The sequence below is a fragment of the Gekko japonicus genome, unplaced genomic scaffold (assembly GCF_001447785.1).
Source record: "Gekko japonicus isolate JY-2015 unplaced genomic scaffold, Gekko_japonicus_V1.1 scaffold339, whole genome shotgun sequence".
In the NCBI taxonomy this organism is placed as follows: domain Eukaryota; kingdom Metazoa; phylum Chordata; class Lepidosauria; order Squamata; family Gekkonidae; genus Gekko; species Gekko japonicus.
In genome coordinates this window covers 368492-389841 of record NW_015169182.1, presented here as the reverse complement: position 1 = coordinate 389841, position 21350 = coordinate 368492, and the positions used below count along the sequence as shown (strand labels likewise).

General features: G+C 41.7%; 1 protein-coding gene across 1 annotated transcript in view; it reads right to left on the bottom strand.

The window, feature by feature from the left end:
• The window catches only part of ANAPC1 (anaphase promoting complex subunit 1), an 82149-nt gene that overhangs the window by 58507 nt on the left and 2292 nt on the right, over window positions 1-21350 (bottom strand). The window contains exons 3-11 of the mRNA XM_015416134.1: window positions 19894-20055; window positions 19480-19531; window positions 19209-19312; window positions 16518-16600; window positions 13853-13926; window positions 10713-10861; window positions 7722-7942; window positions 4651-4860; window positions 1268-1363 (exon numbers count right to left, since the gene is read on the bottom strand). Of these exons, the coding sequence (XP_015271620.1) occupies window positions 1268-1363; window positions 4651-4860; window positions 7722-7942; window positions 10713-10861; window positions 13853-13926; window positions 16518-16600; window positions 19209-19312; window positions 19480-19531; window positions 19894-20055 (1151 nt within the window). The remainder of the gene's footprint in view (window positions 1-1267; window positions 1364-4650; window positions 4861-7721; window positions 7943-10712; window positions 10862-13852; window positions 13927-16517; window positions 16601-19208; window positions 19313-19479; window positions 19532-19893; window positions 20056-21350) is intronic.

Sequence of the window (21350 nt, the reverse complement as noted above, 5' to 3'; positions counted from 1 at the left end):
TCAGAAGGTCCATCAGTGGGGCCAGGACACTAGAAGCCCTCCCACTGTTGCCCCCCCCCAGCACCAAGAATACAGAACATCACTTGCCCCAGCCTGAGAGTTCCTATCTATACCTTGTGGCTAATAGCCACTGATGGACCTCTGCTCCATATGTTTATCCAATTCCCTCTTGAAGTCATCCATGCTTGTAGCTGCCACCACCTCCTGTGGCAGTGAATTCCATATGTTAATCACTCTTTGGGTGAAGAAGTACTTCCTTTTATCCGTTCTAACCCGACCGCTCAGCAATTTCATGGAGTGCCCACGAGTTCTTGTATTGTGAGAAAGGGAGAAAAGTACCTCTTTCTCTACCTGCTCTATCCCTTGAATAATCTTATAAACCTCGATAATGTCCCCCTTCCAAGCCGAAGAGCCCCAAGCGCTTTAACCTTTCTTCATAGGGAAAGTGTTCCAACCCTTTTTATCATTCTAGTTGCCCTTTTCTGCACTTTTTCCAATGCTATAATATCCTTTTTAAGGTGTGGTGACCAGAACTGTACATAGTATTCCAAATGAGGTCACACCATTGATTTATACAGGGGCATTATGATACTGACTGATCTGTTTTCAATTCCCTTCCTAATAATCCCCAGCATAGCATTGGCCTTTTTTATTGCAGTCACACACTGTCTCGACATTTTCAGTGAGTTATCTACTACGACTCCAAGATCTCTCTCTTGGTCAGTCTCTGCCAGTTCGGACCCCATCAACGTGTATTTATAGTTAGGATTTTTGGCTCTGATGTGCATCACCTTGCACAGTAATGACGCCTAAACCTTAGAAATGCAAGTGCTGAGCAGATGGAAAATGAAAGCAGATAAGCAACAATAAACAATGGCTTGCTGGTAATAGATTTGGAAGCTCAAAGCATGGTTTGATCTGATTTCTGAGTGGATAGATTTTCCACTGCAGATCAATTAACTGATTTTTAAAAATAACAATAATCAATGAATTATTTTATCCAATGGGATCAGTCGTCCTTAATTCTGCTTGTATAGGACAAGAAGTGTCCTAATACTCGGAGCTGGCTAGAAATGTTACACTGGGGATTGATGTCGGGGCAGGAACAGCGGCACTAAACTTAATTTTATTGTGTCTCTCCACAAATGCGGCAGATTTTTACTAGGTGTGGGGCAGGAACACTTCTTCTTTTGTTATGCTTTCCATGTATTTACACAACAGTTCAAGACAGCCACAGAAGTAACTCTGCATACCTGACCACACTTACCGCAACTGGAGCTGGGATTCCACTAGGTAGCACAAAAACCTTTGCCCACAAAGGTCAGTCGTAATAAATACTTTGGATGCTTGAGAGTTTTTCTCCCTATCAACATTCAAATAATAAGCCCAATGACTATAAAATTAGGATAAGTCAAAAGAATTAGCCTAATACTGGAACAGAAAGAAGCTATCTGACCACTAGGAATTTCCAGTCTAAAACACAAACCTCAAGTAGTATTTAAAACACACTGGGGGAAGGACCCTGGAGTACCACAAGAACATGAAAACCTTAGATAGCCATCATGTTTACTATCATACAAGCTTGTCCTCAACAAGCTACAGAATGTGCCATGATTGCCCTTCTCATCTCTGCTATCAGAGATGTTTTTACAAGCACAGATCCTGTTACTTTTAACAAACACAGCAGGTTCTTTTCTACAGAGCAATGGACCTTCCTGAAGGAGACTGGAGGAGGAGAGATGTTATCCCAATTTTCAAAAAAGGAAGGAGGGATGACCCAGGAAACTACAGGTCACTGTACATTTTATGAAACCATCAGAGTAAAAATTATTCATCCCATTATAAGGAGGTACCACGGATACTTGGACAAGGAGATAAGTAGGAAGCTATTATTTGATCCCGCTCCACAGATTATAATAAATTGTGCTAAGTTTCTAGCAATAGCCCAAAAAATACGGGCTGCACATGTAGTATAATTTTAGAAAGAATCCAGAAGACTTAGGAGATAGGGAGTGAATTGTATAACGTCTATAATATTTATTCAACAGTTGAATAACAGTTGATAGATTATTGTAGATATTTAGAGTTTTAGTAATTTTGTAATTAACATATGCAGATCAAATGCAGTTTTATATTTAAATATTTTATATATATATTATTGGTACCCTTTTGTATTGTTTGTAATTGGGCTGGTGATATACCGAATAAACTGAAACTGAAACCCAGGCCAGTCAGTCTGACCTGGAGACCAAGCCCTATGAGGAAAGGCTGAGGGACTTGGGGATAGGGGATGGGGGATGGACTTCTGCGTAGCAGTGTGTGTGAACAAGATCTTGGGGTACGGGTGCACCAAAAGTTAAATATGAGCAGCCAGTGTGATGCAGTGACAAAAACGGCTAATGTGATCTTGGGGTGTATCAACAGAGGCATAATATCAAAACCGCAAGATGTCATAGTCCCTCTGTACACTGCATTGGTCAGGCCGCACCTGGAGTATTGTGTGCGGTTCTGGAGGCCTTACTTTAAAAAGGATGTGGACAGAATGGAGTGGGTGCAGAGGAGCATGACGAGGATGATTGGGGGCCTGGAGACCAAGAAGCCCTATGAGGAAAGACTAAGGGACTTGGGAATGTTTAGTCTGGAGAAGAGGAGGTTGAGGGGGGGACATGATTGCTCTCTAAGTATTTGAAGGGCTGTCACTTAGAGGAGGGCAGGGAGTTGTTCCTGTTGTTCAACAGGCGATGCCTCCACTGTCTTCAAATCAGCATGTACCAGTAAGTCCTTAATGGACTGTGACTTCTTAAAACTAATGATAGATTGTGCCTCACATGATGGAATATTGTTTAGAATATGGCAATGCTTGAGAATTATACTCTCAATCTGTAAAGCGAGTGAGGAAAATTACAGTGAAAAAATATTGCACCTTCCTTGTTGGGCTTAGAACATGATGGACCTTCCTTTAAAGAATATGACTCTAAAAATATGACTCTGAAGCTATTTACTTGGCCATTCAAGACTACAGAGGATACTGAGTACCAGAGGCCACACAACATAAAGGGCTGATGTACTAATTAATATGCCCATGTCATCTACTGCATGTGGGAGCAACAAAATGTTCCAAGATGTCCTCCGCTTCAGCGGGAGAACTAGGAATCTCAATTTTGAAGCTCCCATAATGACACATTTTGTTGAAAAACATCATCAACCTACTGATTTTAATTTTTTTGTCATTGAGCAGATTCAATCTAGGCCTCATTAATCTTATAATATTGTTATTTCAGAGAAAGGCCTTTTGGATTTTACATTAGACACATCATCTCCTAAGGGCCTCAGTGATCGTCTGGATTTGACTGCCTTTGTGCGCTATATCTTTCTCCTTTGCTGCTGCCTTGAAAAGATTCAAGTCATCATGACACAGCAATTTTATATGTTTACTGTCCCTGCCGTGGCTCAAGTGGTTAAGACGCTGAGAAGTCAGGCTGTGGAAGGTCGGTAGTTCAGCAGTTCGAGACCCGAGTTGGCACATGATGGAGTGAACTCCCATCTCTAGTTCCAGCTCCTGCCAACCTAGCAGTTCGAAAGCAAGAAATTGCAAGCAGATAAATAGGTACCACTTCAGTGGGAAGGTAGCAGCGTTCCGTGCGCCTTGGTGTTTAGTCATGCTGGACACATGACCACAGAAACGTCTTCAGACAGCGCTGGCTCTTCGGCTTTGAAACGGAGATGAGCACCGCAACCCTAGAGTCGGACTCGACTGCCTTTCGAGCAAGGGAACCTTTACCTTTACCTTACTGTCCCTTTAAATTCTGGCTCCTCGACTCACATATATGTGGGAATGATGCAATTCTCATTCACCTTGGCCTCTTTGGTATTAGACCAGTACATGCAAGATTTTCAGAATGAGACGTGAGAAATTGGATCACAGGTATTTCTGGATTTCTTAGTGTGAGCTCTTTCACATCTTTTCATTGTATCCTTCCTTTTTGTTGTTTCTACTAATTGGTTTAGACTTTGTGTGTTACAGATATGTGATTTAAATATACTTCTTAATCCTCTATGATTGGCTGACAAGTAGTAAGTGTAATTTTTTTTCTGCTGTTAATAAGTTAATAAGATGTTTTGACTCTTGTCTTTTATAGACAATTTGCAACAACTGTTCAAGGCCATTCTGCAATGGAACTGTAACAGAAACAGTTCTGAAGACGATATCAAAATGGTGTCTTAAGTAGCTGGCAGACTGTCAATTGCCATGCCTTGTTAATTATCATAACTCGCTGTATTATGTATGTATTGAATGTTTTATATTTGAATGGTCATACTTGACTGTATTATGCATGATATATAGGGACTGTTTTCAATAATTAAGACTGTACTTTTTCCACTGTATATATTAATATTTGGTTAGCATGCAAATCAGTATATCAGCCCTTTCTTTTGTGTGGCCTCTGGTACTCAGTAGCCTCTTTGGTTTCCCACAGAGGTCTCTCCCCCTGCTTTTTTTGTTGAGGACTATATACACAGCAATGAGTCCTGAATGATTTACAAGTACTTGGCTCATCTATTCTAAACACAGGACAATTGTAATTCAAGTAGAATTTCAATAGCAGGAAAAAAACCTTGCAAACACTGTTAAGACCATTGTTTCCGAACCTCATGTTTGTGACAGCCTCAGTCCATAGGTGGTCTATGCAAAGCTCTGGCACAATCAATTCAGTTTCTGGCGTAAAGACGGAGTCCGTGGAAGTGTTGTTTGGAGACTGGCAAATGCTGTGCCTCTTTGGAGACTGCGTGTGGCTAGAAAAGTTGAATCTTTGCACTCCTGAGAAAGAATGAACCCCTAATGCAGGGGAATGTGACCGGCTGCAAACAGAGAGTGAATATTTTTCCATGATGAGTTGGATGTAATAGAACTGATATTAGAGGTTCAAGCTAGTGCAGCCTAGTGTTGTAGAATGAGAGCTGTGAGTTGGAAACCCCAAGTTCTAATCTCAGCTCTGCTACTATGTTTCAAATTCAGCTTTCACATAGGTAATAAGGGAATAATATTGGCCTACTGTACAACGAGTTAGATCCAATGGAGCATTCCATCCACAGAGTGCAACTTTCTCACTCCATCCCCTACCCCCAGGAACAGTATTCAGGGGCATTTGGGGCTACAGCTGGAATGGGGAGGTGAGGAAGTCATACTTGGTTGGATCCAACCCAATAGGGGTTTTATTCCACTTTCCTACCCAATTCAGGGTCCTCGAGACAGCAAACAATCATAACTTAAAAGCAAGCATTAAAATACAAATGAATATATATAAAACATTTTAAATAATTTATAAAACATGTAAACACATTATTACTGTTATTATTATTACTATCATCATCACAATCCCACTTTTCTCCATGAAGGGGAATCAAAGCAGCTCAAAAGACCAGAGCAACATTCAACGCAGCACTGGGACCACAGCCAGAATGGAAATCTGGCACCGTTCCTCAGCACAGAGAAGAAATTAGGGAGCATATATGGAATTCTCTGCATCATAATCTAAGCAGTAATGTTCCTAGAAACAACAGCCATAACAAAAACTGTATGTATAACTGCTTTTGGTCACATTCATCCCCATTACTTTTGCCTTTCCCTTCTCTTATTATTTATTACTGTTATTTAGCTACAAGATTTATATCCTGTTTTTCAGCCCAATCAGCGCCACCAAGGTAGCTAACTACAAAAATCACATCATAAAACAAATTAAACCAAAAGTAAAATACACACACACAGAGAAACATCAATTAAAAGTTTAGGGTGGGAAAGAGGGATTATTTAGGGAACAACAGACAAAACACTATGTTCTTCCTTAATGCTAAAATTTAGACTGTATGTTCCTTAAGGTCAGAACAACCTGCTATTTTTGCTTGTCAACACAGAATTTATGCATACTGATAACATTATATGGTGGTGGAAAATACTGTCAAGTCGCAGCCAACTTACAGCAACCCTATAAGGTTTTCAAGGAGAGAGACAAACAGAGGTGGTTTGCCACTGCCCCCCTCTGCATAGCAACCCAGAACTTCCTTGGTGGTCTCCCATCCAAGTACTCACTAGCAGGGTTCCTTCTAAGCTGAGTTAGTGTGAGCTAGCTCACAGTTTTTTAGCTTCCGGCTCACACATTTTTGTCTTAGCTTAGAAAAGATGGCTCCAGAGCAAACTAATTTATGCAGTACCCAAATCGCTCGCTCACAACTTTAATGCCAGTAGCTCACAAAATAGAATTTTTGCTCACAAGATTACACAGCTTAGATGGGAGCACTGCTCACTAGGTCTAACCTTGTTTAGCTTCTGAGACCAGACTATCCTGGGCCATCCAGGTCAGGACAGTGCTATATAAAACCTTACTAGGGCTCAAGTGCGCCACCTAGAGCATGTGGATTCTTGGATCCCTGAGGATTACATCAGAATAACCCATTCATTTCCATTCAACATTGGGGGCCCCTGTCAAACGTAATCCTTTTTGGGCAATGGAAAGACTGGTCGGAACGAGACTCGCTGTTTGTCATGGAAGTTCAGAGTCTCTTAACCACTACCTGTGGAGTGGGGCTATCATTTAAGTAATTTTCTGACTGTTAACTGTGGCCTCTGACATCAGAGATGGGCCTTTACATTGGACTGTCTAGTCCAGCAAGTCAGTCTTAGAGAGGAGGCTGTCTTAAGACCAGATTCCATTGCCCATAAATATCTGGGAGTTCTGGATCTGTCTTTGACTCCAGATATAGCAATGTGAAATCTGGTGACCTCAAGAACAGTGCATAAGGGTTATGGACTCCCCCACCATCTTGGCACTGCATACAACTCTGTACATGCTCTGAGGAACTTACTACAGCCTACGTAACATGGATTTAGTTAAGTTACATCAACTTTATGGTTTTTATTTGAAGTGTGTGCTGTGTGGCTTTCTTCTCTTGTATGGTTTTTTGCCCCTTTCAATCCCATTTTTAACCCAACCAATTTTTCTCCCTCAGTAATAAACTTTTTGTAAAAAATAACAATTGTTTGGGCTTTGTTTAGTACAATCTATTTCTCTGGGATACTTCTCTTAATCTTTTCCCAACGAGCTAGTTCATGGAGGCTCCAAGGTTTTCCATAAGATATTCTCCAGGGTTTACACTCAGTTATTTTTGTAGCTGACTAGTGCTATGGGTCAGTCTTCATGTTATTTATTTATTTTTGTATTTATACCCCACCCTCCCTGCAAACGGACTCAGGAGGTCTTGAGTGGTGGCAGCCAATACCAGGTTCTCAGTCCAAGGAAGTTTCCCAGCAAGGAAAGTCATCTTTCCCCCCTTCCTTCAGTAAAAAAGAGGTAAACAGCAGATATGGTCAACCCATATGTGATAGCCACGTAATCCTTATTAAGGGCCAAATTATACAACACTGCATCCCTGAGTTCAACACAGAGACCTAGTGCCCTTTTAGATCATTTTTTTTTTAACTTTCAGAAATACCATAGGGAGAGACGAGTGACTCCTGTATCCCCCACTATCACAGGGGTGGGGTGAAGACAGGAGCCCCTCATCCCTCTGCACCATGGTCCCCAGCAGAAGTGGGCCCCCACTGTATTTTTAAAAAATTAAAAAACAAATCTAAAATGGCACTGCTTCCCTGTGGTGGACTCAGTGATGCGCTATCATCTACTTTAGCCCTAAGAGGTTAAACAAGGCAAGCTCACACCACTTACCTAAGGGCTGCCATGTTGGATATGGAAGGTGAACGGGAATGAATGCTGGGGGATGAGGCCGACCTACTCTGACTGTGAATAGAAGAGTAATTCTGGAAAGGGGAACCCACAGGCGAATCACCCTTAGACAGACTTCTGAGCTGGACAGTGAAAGAGCTGCTGGTGGCTGCATGCTGAGGGGTCCCCACTTGTTCTGAAACCTTTAAGACTGCACTCCGCTCCTGAAAAGTAAAAACAAAACAAAAACAGCCTATGCAATTTAATGCAGCAAACATTTCATATACCTTCTTAAGATACACTTTTAAAATATTACATGTTCCTGGGCCACCCTGCTTCTAAGAGACACCTTAGCTACAGTACCACTGTCTACTGTGATATAACATCAGCAAGCTGGGAGATACCTCAAACATAGGGGGGAGGGAACCCTTTGTCAGTGTCTAGTCCATGCCTCTGGGGGTTCACTGTACAGTTCAAGATGGGTAGTTCAAGATGGGTAGCCATGTTATTCCATCTGTAGCAGTAGAAAAGAGCAAAAGTCCAGTAGCACCTTAAAGACTAACAAAATTTGTGGTAGGGTATGAGCTTTCATGAGTCGCTCACTGCTCACTTCTTCAGATAAAGCTAGAATGTGAGAGTCCATCTGTCTTTATATCTTGGAGAGCAGAGTGATTTCAGATGCTGAATGACAAAAGCAGGCAAACGACAATAGCAGGTGTAATTGAATTAGGTGTGATAGACAAAGGGGTAATAGGCATGGAGAAATCAGCCTTGATAATGGGACAGGAAACCTAGGTCTCAATTCAGTCCAGGAGGATGCATTATCTGTGCTCATATAGATCCTAGCAACACCATAAGTGGACCCAGCAACATCAGCCATACCATTTCAGGTTCATACTCCTATTCATCCCCTAATGTGATTTATGTCACCATGTGTCAGCAATGCCCTTCCACCCTCTACATTGGATAAACAGGCCAGTCCCTACAACAAAGAATAAATGGATATAAGTCTGAACAATTCATAAACTAGTGGAGGAACATTTTAATTTTCCAGGACATTCAGTTGCTGACCTAAGAGTAGCAGTTCTCTTCCAAAGGAATTTCAAAAGGAGATTAGAAAGAGAGACTGCTGAATTGCAACTGATAATGAAACTCAAGACAATGCATTCTTCTGGATTGAACTGAGACCTAGGTTTCCTGTCTCATTAGCAATGCTGATTTCTCCATGCCTACTACCCCATGCCTACTGCATATCACACCTAATCCAATCACTGCATATCACACCTAATCCAATCACGCCTGCTTTTGTCATTCACCTACTAACGTCATTTGCCTGCTATTATCATTCAGCATCTGAAATAACTCCACTCTCCAAGATATAAGGACAGATTGACGTACGTTCCAACTGTATCTGAAGAAGTGAGCAGTGACTTATAAAGCTCATACCCATTTTGTTAGTCTTCAAGGTGATACTGGACTCTTGCTCTTTTCTACAGTACATATGCAGAGTTTATTATGCAGCATGGAAGAAATTTGCAAACATTCATATCCACAGAATCTGAATGAGGGTGGAAATTTCAAATTACAGGAGTATAACCATTCAACTATGAAACACCATGTTTTGTTTAGAAAAAAAAGGATGATTAAAAGAAGGACATGACACAGGTTTATAAAACTAGGCATGCTGTGGAGAAAACTGAGGGGGGGAAATCACTCATTATAATTCAGGGTCAACAGATGGCAAGACTAGGTTCGATACAGAAAAAGGGAAGTATTAAGTTATACAGGCACTGCCACAAACTATACTGATAAGAACATAAGAGAAGCCAATGTTGGATCAGGCCAATGGCCCATCTAGTCCAACACTCTGTCATGTGATGGCCAATAGCACTAACAAATTCATGAAGGATAGGTCTGGCAATGGCTATTAGCCAGTCAGCTGAATGAAACCTCCATGTACAGTTGAAGTGCACCACTAATCACCAGTTGCAGGGAGAGGCAGAAACAGGAGGGTGCTGCTATCTTCATTTCCTTGCTTGAGGGGCTTCCTGCAGGTTTTTGGCATGAAACTGTGAGGACCAGGATGTTGGACTAGATGGACCACTGATCTCATCCCCCAGGGATGTTCTTGTGCTCATGGATTATGTTTGTGTTTTGTGAGCAACCTAGAACTGGGCTTCTACTCCCTTCAACAATTTGCTGCAATCAATTCAGAGTGGAAAGGATCTTAAACATAAGTCCTGCTAGGTGGTGTTACTCAGCTCTGCCTGTTCAGTTGTGGTAGCTGGACCTCACCTCAGCAAAAGAAGCCACTTTATGAAAAAGATATAGATCTTCTCAGAGGAATGGAAAAGTACAACAGAAGCTGTTGCCTAGTTGCCTAAAACCACCAAGATAATGGATAGGGCCTCTACCATATGAGGAAATTACTCCAGCAACTGATAGGAAATCATACCACATAAAGATGGGATGAGGAATTATATCCACTACATTCCACAACAACCAAGCCAGGGCCTACTCAGATTAGAAGACGGATTATGAAACTTTCCTTTCTAGCTTGATTGGCTGGTTCCTGTTGCTAGGGGAAGGGCCATGGGATTTACCTACACGGTCAACAAGTACTGGTGTTAAGGCAGCAAGTCTAATCCATCCATCTTCTTCATGTTTATCTGTGTTTGAAACTTTGGGTCCTGTGGTCAGCTCCAGGCTAGTTCTACCCTCCACTTCACTTGTGCAGAACAGAGCAGCCCTGGAAAGATGACATCAGCTGCTTTGGTTGCAGATACCTTCATGAGCTATTCTCAATAAATCCAGCTCTTCACTTCATACTTGGGACATGTAAAATTGTGAGGTAGCACAGACTGTAACGTTCATGAATGCATTAATCTGCCTTGAGTCTCAGTGAGAAAGGTGGACTATAAACAACATAAATAAATAAGTTTATTTGTTTTCAACAGTACAGTGTTCAGTCTACGCATGCCGTTGGTTTCTTACCTCTGGTTTTACTCTACGAAGGGCCCAGATAGCATGCAAACACTGAGTGGAGTCATATGTCATTACGATGGAAGGCTCAGCATTAAGGAAGACAATTCTCATTGAGTAGTCAGCAACATACTGAACTCTGGCAGAACCAAACAAGCCTGCTAAGTAGAGGAAAGGTCTGATTAAGCCTCCTAGAAGAATACTGCACAGCAGACTTTATACCAAAAGGAAGACAGATTTCAGGGATTTCTATAGATATTATGAGGTGGCATGCATCGACTGATATGCTGTACTTTCATCTAACTTGCTGGGAATGTGAGCGATCTATGGCCACCGATGAGAATTGAAGCTCTAGTATTCAAAACTGTAAGAAAACATTGACAATAATAAATGGAAACAAGGATGTCTAACTCAGCAAGGATGGGCAGGTTTCTTCATTTATGGACAATAAACAGGTTAATAGCTTGTTAGGTGTTTACAATTTTCACAGCATTTTATGTTTTTATTTGTTTATTTATTTATGATTTGATTTTGTAAACTGCCTTCAGCACATTCTCTGGGAAGGTGGCATAAAAATGTTCTAAGTATATAATGTAGTAGTCTAACTCATAATTCCCCAAAAGTGCAGATTTATATCCCACTAAATTAACAAGACTCCCATCGATTTTAACAAAGCTGGACTGCATCCTGTGTGTGATATAAGTAACTTTGGAAGCACTGGAGTATATTAACAACTCTTCCTTTCCCTCACATTTTTGCTCAGGCATTGCAAGGGTAGGTAAGGTCAAAGGTTAATGGAGTATTGTGTGTGTATTCCTTGTCCTGTCCCAGCCACTGGGGAGCCCAGGGTACAAAAGAATATAGTTGTTCTGTTCTATTCTCATTTGCCAGGTTTAGTTGTGCTTGGACAAGACAAAAACTAAGACGGTGGTGCTAGCAGCAGTGACTGGAAGGCAGCTGGGACTACACAGGCAAAGGCTGGAGGAACTGCAGGGAGAGCTGATACGGACACTTGCATAGCTTTGGAGAAAACACTTTTGGTTGTGTTCATTTCAATAAAAAAGATGAAAAGCTATTGTAATTATCACCTACCCTTTAAGGGGTGAGAAACCAGTTCCATAATGTATGATAGGCCTGTTCACATGTTAACAGTGAATGGACATGCAATTTGCAAGTATGTGCGTACATCTGTTTGTACAAGACTCAATGTATGTTCAGTTAAAAAATGAAACCAGGAACCAATACCTTGATAAATGTGGGGTTTAAATCACACGTTCCGCTGTACAGAAGAAATGCTCATGTTACATTCAATGCAATACATTGAGAAATATCAAGTATACAGAGATTGTACGTGCATTCACTGTAATCTGTGAACAGGGCTAAACAAATCAGTTCAACGGGAGGATGATTACAAACACCTCTCATTCTCCACACTGATAAACGAGAAGGCAGAATGAATTATTTTTATTGTATGAATGTTTCCTTGTAACTTGCCTTAAATCAACAGTTAAATAACTTGAGAAATTCTCATCACAGAAGGATCTAGTAATCACTACAGCCGATGCGAATGTTCATTTGATTAGCATGCTTCTAGTTTAAAGGAGTTATGCTCATATCAAAGACTGTGATATTTTTCCTACAGCTTTTCTGAAGAGTGTTGCTTAAAACACAGGCATGTTTCGTTAATTATATTATAAATAAAGCCAATCTGTCTTTTCTCTTGGAATTCTTTCCCCATCTTTTATGCATGTTTTAAGTTGTGTGGACGGACGGACACACTTTTTTCATTTAATTATCACACTGTCACCAATGCACCAGAGAGTCCAAAATTCTTTAATAGCTGCCTTTTTAATTTTAGCCTTCCAGAAGGCTACAATGGTGAGGAAATCTAGGAGTTATTTAGTGCTCTGAATTCAGTATTTCATTTATTTTTTAAAAATTATTTTAAAAACATATGAGAGGTACACTGTGCTTTAGGATTATTTCCAAAAAGGGAATTGTTTAGTTTGGAATAGAATAGGGGTGTACATTTGGTATTGTGTTTTTTTTTGTTCAGTCGCACAGTCGAGTTCAACTCTTCGCGACCCCATGGACCAGATCCCGCCAGGCCTTCCTGTCTTCCGCCGTCCTCTGAAGTTGGCTCAATTTCATGTTCGTTGCATCTATGACACTGTCTAACCATCTCATCCTTTGCCGTCCCCGTCTTCTTTGACCTTCAATCTTTCCCAGCATCAGGGTCTTCTCGAAGTGAGTGCTCCCTTCTCATTTGGTGGCCAAAGTATTTGAGCTTCAGTTTCACTATCTGGCCTTCCAGGGAACAGAACCAAATAAATACCAAAAAAAATACCTCATTGGTATTTTGGGGGTATTTATTCAACTGACTGTAGATTAGACAATCTGATCTGGCTACCAATATAGCTGGCCCGAATAAGTCGATATTATTCAGCTTTTATTCAGGCCAGCTGTTATCACCAAGTCGTGCCTCCGCAGCAGCAGCAGTGCGGCTTGGAGAAGGCATTCCCTTCACTCGTGGAAGCATGCCACCAGAGCAGCACGACTCCGCCAGTGACGGGAGAAGGCATTTAACTTTCCTTCACTTGCTGAGGTGTGCCGCCATGGCAGCGCAACTCCGCAAGTGAAGGGAAGACATTTTTAAATTACTTCCCTTCACTCACTGCAAGTGAAGGGGAAAAGCTGCAAGTGAAGGGAGAAGGCATTTTAAATACCAAATAAATGTGGGTGTCCAAATTATTTACCCGAATCCCAATATCACACAAGGGCAAACCCGAATCCCAATATCATACCACTACTGGGATTCAGGAATATCGGGAAATACTGATATTTTTTGGGTCCAATGGATCCAAATCCAAAAAAGTCAATTTTTTGTGCACATCCCTAGAACAGAACCCATGAAAAACTCTGAAAGTGTTAGAAATATATTGTCTGATAATAGCTATTTTAATCCTTATTGCAGTCAATCCAGTACTGAACTGGGTAAATTGGATTTATGCAGTCCCAAAACTCATCATACAAATCTGAATTCCATAATTCTAAATGCAATCAAAGCAGAGACCACCGAACATCTGACAAGCATTTCTGAATACAGCTTGAATATGTGATTTTTCATGTTTTTACAAAATTACATTATTTACCTCCAGATTTACAAACCATTGGTGTTATTTCATCCAATGCGTGTAGCATGCTGAACATGGTGGGCAAAGGTTCTCTAAAGAGAAAATTGACAAAACACATTAAGCACTGCTGCAAGATATATACCTTGGGCAGTAGTGAAAGCCATAAGCCAAATGTATCCTTTCCGCCCCTTTCCTTTCCTTTTATTCCTTTAGAAGCACATTGATTAACAAATCCTGAGCAGCAGAAGATTCTCATTCCTCATTTTTGGACGCAAGGGCTAAAATGAATTTTGCTATTGGCAGAGTGATCTCAGGATCCTTATCACTAAGCAAAGGAGAAAGAGTTTCAAGGGTGTAGGGGGATGACTGATCTGTGGCTTAATATAATGATCCCTTATATTCTCAAAAAACCTGCATTCAAGCAGAACATGAAAAGATGTCCCAATCCTATTAAGGCCACAAGGGCAAATTTTTTCGGAATAAGGCCTATTCATAAATCTCCCCTGTAGAACCATTGAGGGTATAATATTTAATCTTGTGAATAAGAAAGCTCTGCAGTATCGTAGGATATTAAGGTAGCACACATAGGGGGGTAAAGATTTTGGAAAAGAAAGACCAAAAGTTGGGGCGGGCTCTTAAGATCAAACTGCTATAATCAGTTTCTAGGACACACTTTTTGATCAAAGAAAATGCTTTTGATTTGCCCATATCAGAAATATGATTAGCCAACATTCCAACTAACATTAGTTTCTCATTCAGGGCTTTCATCCAAATCAACTCGTGGGTATCCTGTTACAGAGTGGCTAGCATGCCATCTCCAGCACACAACAATTTTAGCCATGTTCTTGCTTCCAGGGATATTTGTCCAAATTCTGCTCACAATACAATACTTGATAATACAGCAGGGGAGATTCAGTATTTTTCTTAAAAACTGGGCCAGAAAATAAATACCTGAAATAGCTGCATAGTAAATAACTGAAACAGATGCAACAACAACATTATTCCCCCTCAACTGATTAATGGTTTTGTTGCAGCTCCCTTGTAGTGGAGCACAGCCTAGAAACGCCCAATCATGCTTAACTGGAACCCCAAATATATGATGAGCTGGAAGAAAGCTCCTGCCTCAGGATTCCCCAGTGTGACATTCATGGGCACCTGTCATGCAATGCCCTGGTGGACCATGGTAACACGAGTCCCCAAGCCACATCTTGGCCAACCCTTCCTGTGAGGCCGGGGTCTCAGGGTCTTCCCAAAGGAACCCTGAGTCAGCGTCAACACCACCCCCTGAGCCAGACCTGGAGACCCCCAGCATGGACCTGGCCACAGCCACACCAGCCATGGTCTCCCAAAGCACCCCAGGGGCAGAGGAGATGAAGGGCTAAGGGCTGAGGCATGGACCAGGTGCAGGAGTGCAAGCCTGGCATCTGCTAAGGAAATGCTGGAAGAGACCAGTAAGATCATTGGATCTGGGCCCCAGTACTCCTCATGAGTAGAGAAGCTGAGTAAGCTTGCAGGGAAGAGCCTAATGTGGGAACCAACAATACCTGTAGGGGAACACTCTATATAAGGTTGCCTCTACTGTGGGAACAACTGATTTGCAGTCTTGCTGACTACCCCACCTGTTTCCTGTCCTGCTTTGTATCTGTTCTTGTTACCTGACCCTTGGACAGTTTTTGACTCTGCTTTTGGAGTATGTAACCTGATCCTGGCCTGAGACTTTGGATTGCCTTCTGACTTTGCCTCTGACTGCATTATTGGATCCTGGACTGTGACCTGAGAATCCCTGCTGTCAGACCTTGTGGTTACTGGGACTTGCCTCCCACCTGGTGGCCAGGACAGCATCCTCCAGTACTTCCATTGGTGCCCACCAAGCTTTTCAGAATCTGGACTATGTCACTGTAAGGCAGGGCTTGTTATCGGCTGCCCCCATTCAAATTTTCATAGCTGCAAATCAAGGAGGGAGGTACTGTGTTTGGTTCTGCCTCCTATGGTGCCCATGTTGGGGGTAGCACTCACCCCCTCTCAAAATTCTAAAGGGTGGTTGCAAAATCAAAAAGGTTGGGCACTCCTTCCATAGCACATTCTTTGACAGAGATGAGCTGGCATAAACTCCATGGAGAATCAGTACAGTTTAGGAGTTAGTGATGGACTAAGACCAGGGAGTCCCAAGTTCATGAAACACGCTGGCTGCATCCTTCCAAGCCTATTGATTTCAGTGGACTCAGAAACATGTAACTCTGATTAACTCTGTGTGTGACCTTGGGCCAGTCACTGTTTCAGCCCAGTCTACCTCACAAAGCTATGAGGACCAACAGAGAAGGGGGAACCTGTATAATACATGCCGAGCTCCTTGGAGGAAAGGAAAGTCACTGATCCAGTTTCAACAGATGATGAGCACAGGCTTTTAATGTTCCATTCAGATACCATTTTTAAACTACATGATTTTAATGGATGCTAGTTTAAAAACTGATTTAAATCCAGTAAGCAAGATTTTCTTTGTAAATATCAATTCATTTGTATTCATTCCAAGAGCTATGACATGATTCCACCAAAAACACACCACAACAGATTACAGAAGTTCTAAATCATCACACTGGCTAAGAACATTCATTCTAAAATTTTCCTAAGGAAATTAACTTTCCTCTGCAACCGTACAGACAACAATTACCCATGCTCCTTTTACCTAGTTGGATTTAGAGGCACGTCATGTGAAGAACTACTGCGTTCAAACAACAAGCCATATTTTGTTGGCCAGACATTTGCTACCTGTAAACAAGAAAAAGAGGGAGCCATTTTTGCTGGTATAAGTGTTCCATTAGATACCAACAAAACATTTGCCCATCTGTGCATTACAACACAAGGGACACTGGCACATACATAGGACAACCTTGCTCCTCCACAACTGATAATGGGTTGGATCCTGTCAAACATTTCCATGTGTGGAAGGGCTGCGGCAGAACAGGAGAGGTGAAAAGTCATACTCTGTTGACAGAAATCCTTCATATTCAGTAACTGTCAGCAGGATCTGAGTTAAGGCACCACGTACCTGTACTACCTATTTATACCTGAGAGAGTATCCAGTATTCAAATAATTCAATACATTTGAGGGTATAATCACATCCACATTTAACTGGAAGAAAGCATCACGGAATTAACTTCTAAGAAACTAATTTTTAGTAGCAAGTCGAGGGCTGGTATGGTGTACTGATTAGAGAGTTGGACTAGGACCAGGTTTGAATCTAACCCTGGAAGCCTGCCAGGGGACCTTGGACATGCCATAGTCTCTCAGCCTAACCTACCCTCACAAGGTGGTGGTTGTGAGCATTAAGTGGAGGGAGGAGGGAATGATGGGAACAGCCACTCTGAGTACCCAATCAGGGGGAAAAGCAGGACATAAATGTTAATAAATAAATACGCAAGTTCTACAGTTTATAACTTCAAGTTACGAGTCAGTAAAAGGATTAATAAATGTATTCAAATTCAAATTAAATTAAACATTACACACAAAAAAGGGAGGCTAGAATTAGAAATCTCAGGCCAGACCATGCAGGACTAACTCTAGCTCAGCGCAAAGTTAGGCATGAGGAAGCAGCCCATAAACGTGTCTCCTGCAGGAGCCAATACTGCATCATGGCACAGTTAATGAATCCAAAGCTCTTGACGAATGCCTCCCTATTTCACAAAGACATTCAAGCTAAGCCAACACCAAGGCTCTCAGTTCTTCCACTCTCCTTCCCAATCCTAAATGAGTCTGGAAAAGCAGCTGTGCTTGGAGAGAAAAGGCAGGGGACCCCCTCCCCCCCCCCCGGAGAAATCAAGCCAAGTTCAGTGCATAAATTTGTATTTTTAATGGTGATTTTACAGGGCCCTATGAGGCACCCTGTGAGGTACAAACACCCTGTGAGGTAGGTGGAGCTGAGAGAGCTCTGAGAGAACTGCTGTTGAGAGAACAGCTCTGAAGAAATGTGACTGACCCAAGGTCACCAGCTGGCTGCATGTGGAGGAGTGGAGAATCAAACCTAGTTCTCCAGATTAGAGTCCGCTGCTCTTAACCACTACACCAACTTGGCACTCAGCTTTTTCTTAATGATCTAAAGTGACAACAGCGGGGTGCTGCCTACTTTTCATGTCCTGAAACCCATGTCTGTACTTAGCAGCACAGCACAACACTGTCAGGCTATCCACACACTAACTTTGCAGCAGTTAAAGCATAAAGTAAGGTAGGTGGGGGGGGGGAACACCAGTGTGATGCAATGGCCAATAGGGTGGAGCTTGGATGTGGGAAATGAAATTTCAAGTCCCTGCTTAGTAATAATGCTAGTTTGGGTGACCATGTCTCTCAGCTTACTCTAGTGCAGTTGTCTCGTTTCTCAGAGAAAAAGCAATAAATTAGTGAACTGAAGCCAGAGATCGATGAGCAGAGGCTTGCAGGGTACACATCTTAGACCAGATATGTGTTATACCGTAATGGCATGGGAGGAACTTCCTTGTTGCTTCTTCCTACACCACACCAATGACATCAAGATGGAGGAACAATGAGCAGAGCAAATTATAAGGTTCCTTTACAAAATACTCCGGGCCAGGGAGGAAGGCATAGGAAAATGGCTCCCGCGTGGCTGAAGTAGTGCATGAAATGGGCTTCAGGGAACTGTGTGAAGATACAAAGAGAACTCGCAGGACATGTCTGGTACATGCGCCATAAGTTGCTTGGTTGTGCTCTAACCAATATTTAAATATTTTTATCAGAATATTATTCCCCATAACTGTGGTATTTCATCCAAGTTGTCAACAACTCCATGTTTAAGCTTCTGGGACACAGTAATTTCTCTATTGTTTGTAGCATCCCTTTGATATTATGAGTAAAAGGCAGGATAGTACACAGTCCTTTGTGTGCAAGCAGGAAAACACAGAGAATTCAATATACAAGGAAAATGGAAAGGAATCTGTGGCGGGTTACCCAGCAACAACATGCTTCACAGGGCAGGACAAGCCCTTGGGCCCAGCAGCAAGCCTCACTTGGATGGAGAAGGGTGGGACCGGGGGCAGGAGGGTGCCGTCAGAATAGCCTCAGCTATAAAAAGGGAGGACGGGGTAAATGGGAGGAGGCTGGCTGGAGAAGAAGAAGGGAAAAGAAGGAGGCAGGTTGCAGCATTGTAGCTGTTCCCTTATGCAATGCTGAAGTGAGAGAAGCTAACCACACCTTCAGGTGCATGGACTGGTAAAGAAAACAACCTGTGTAAGAAAATAGCAACAGGATTGATGACTTCAAGATCTCATGGACCCCAGGTCTGATGTACTCCTGCCACCACAGGGTGCTACAGAATTACATTTCTTTGAGGGTTTTTTTTAAAAAAAAACACACACAAGCATTTACCTGAAAGGGCAATGAAGCTATGTAATCCTTTCCTTCGATGCTGTGGATATTTATACAAGAGCTCTGCAATATGCAGATACACTTTTCTACTATTTCACTGCTACCTGAAAAATCAGGAAAAAATAAGCATGACTTCCTTCATTTTCTATTCAGCTATGCTACACACAAAACTGGACTGCATTTGTAACTCGTTTTTGCAAGATAATTTTTCTGAAAGGCAATGTTTTTCAAATTCCAGATCTCAAATAAACAGCATGAAAACTAAACTTACCTTCTGTTTTCTCAGGCTTATCCTGGGGTACAGAGAAATTGCACCACAGTGCCTGAAATCAAAATATTCAATGAGGACAAATTTTAGTAATTTTTTATGTATTTTGAAAAATACCCTTACTCCCCTAGAACCCCCGTATACTAAACAGAAGCCTTAATTTTTGAGACACTAGACCATACAAACATACCAGCTAAACACAACTGTGTGATGTTCTCACCCTATGTGATGGGTGCCGGAATAAAAAGGTCAAAGAGCTCAGGACTGCAATCCTCTGCATACTTGAGCCAAAACTCCCATAGATCTCAGTGGGACTTTCCCTAACACAAAAGCATGGACAGCTGTGGTCTACGTTTCCTTCCCCATCCCCTCAATATACAATTATGTTAAATTCTACAAATCTTTCCATTTCCACACCTGTAGAACAGGGCTGTCAACCGTGAAAGCTTTATAAACAGCAGAAGCTTGGCTTTTACTTCCTTTGCTCCATATGACCATATTTCCAGCTACATACAGTTCTTCATCATAGTCCACTTCTTCTCCAACATCACTTATTCCCCTTCGTAACTGCCAGCATTCCTGGAAGAAAACACAATAGTTAAGAATAGTCTATTACACCTCAGGCTCACACTAAGGCTCATTACTGTGAGCTTTATATGATTGTTTAAGAGTGGCCAGAGAATAGTCTGACATGATACTGAAACTCTGCAAAAGTCTAACAGGTCTTACTCTGCTCAGTAAATGCATGGGAGATTTCTTGCCCCCATGTAAATTGTCTTGAGTTCCCCAAAGTACCAGATAACAGAAGTCAGTTTAAAAGCTATGAATTGTAGACCCTCTCTGAAAGGAATATAATGGCAAGCAGCTTTAAGAGCTGAAGATGCTGTAATAAATAACTGAATAGTTGTTTAAAAATGTGTAATATTACTTCTGTAGCAAGCATAATTATATAAAGTGCTGCATACTATGAAATCTATGACACTAACATCCATTAAATCCAATGGAACACTGATCCACACAAAGAATGGACAGGCTTTGAGGGTACAAAGTTCCATATGGCTATTAGAAACCTGCCATTTTAAATTGTGACAACCAGAGCACAAAAAATGTTTTGTGTATGTTGCATTTTATTGACATACTCTACCACTTTAGTGAGGTGGAAACAGATATGAGCAGGTAATTAAAAAACCAAGCTAAAGAAAACACAATACATGAAAACAGGCATTCACAGTGAACCTTTAAATCACAGATTCTCTAAGAAAATATTAGTTTGAGATGAAGGATATCTCAGTCTGTACAAGGTTTATAAATCAAAAGAATGAAGTTTATCATCATTTTAATAAGGAATGTGTTGAAATAAGAACTACCCCAATTCTTCAGGAAATGTTGTCACTGCACAAGGTCCACATCTAGACATTTCGGGGACATACCTCACCAGCATGCTTGCCCCTTATAATCCTACCATGCAGCTGTTGATATTCCTGCTTTTCAGGAATTTTCCTAGTTCTGCTTTGAATTCAGCTATTTCAGTGCTGACCGATATCACTTCTAATTGAACCCCACCATTTCACTCCATTAGTCTACCGATGGGAGCGATCTGCCAGCCCTGGCTTTCACGGTAAAAAAAAGTACTGAAGAGATCAGCAATATATTCATATGACATCTATAGTCTATTTCCACAAGACAGAGTTCACATAATGAGGACCGTGGGTCCGCTCTGGGAACAGTGAGACACTCCTGCAAGATTTGCATGTTCTCTTATATTCCCATGCCTGCTGCTCTAGATAGGACCCACAGAAGACTAAAACAGAAGAAGCTTTGGTTTTCTCCATCACACTGTCACCCTTACCAGAAACAGTCCAGGGAAGGAACTA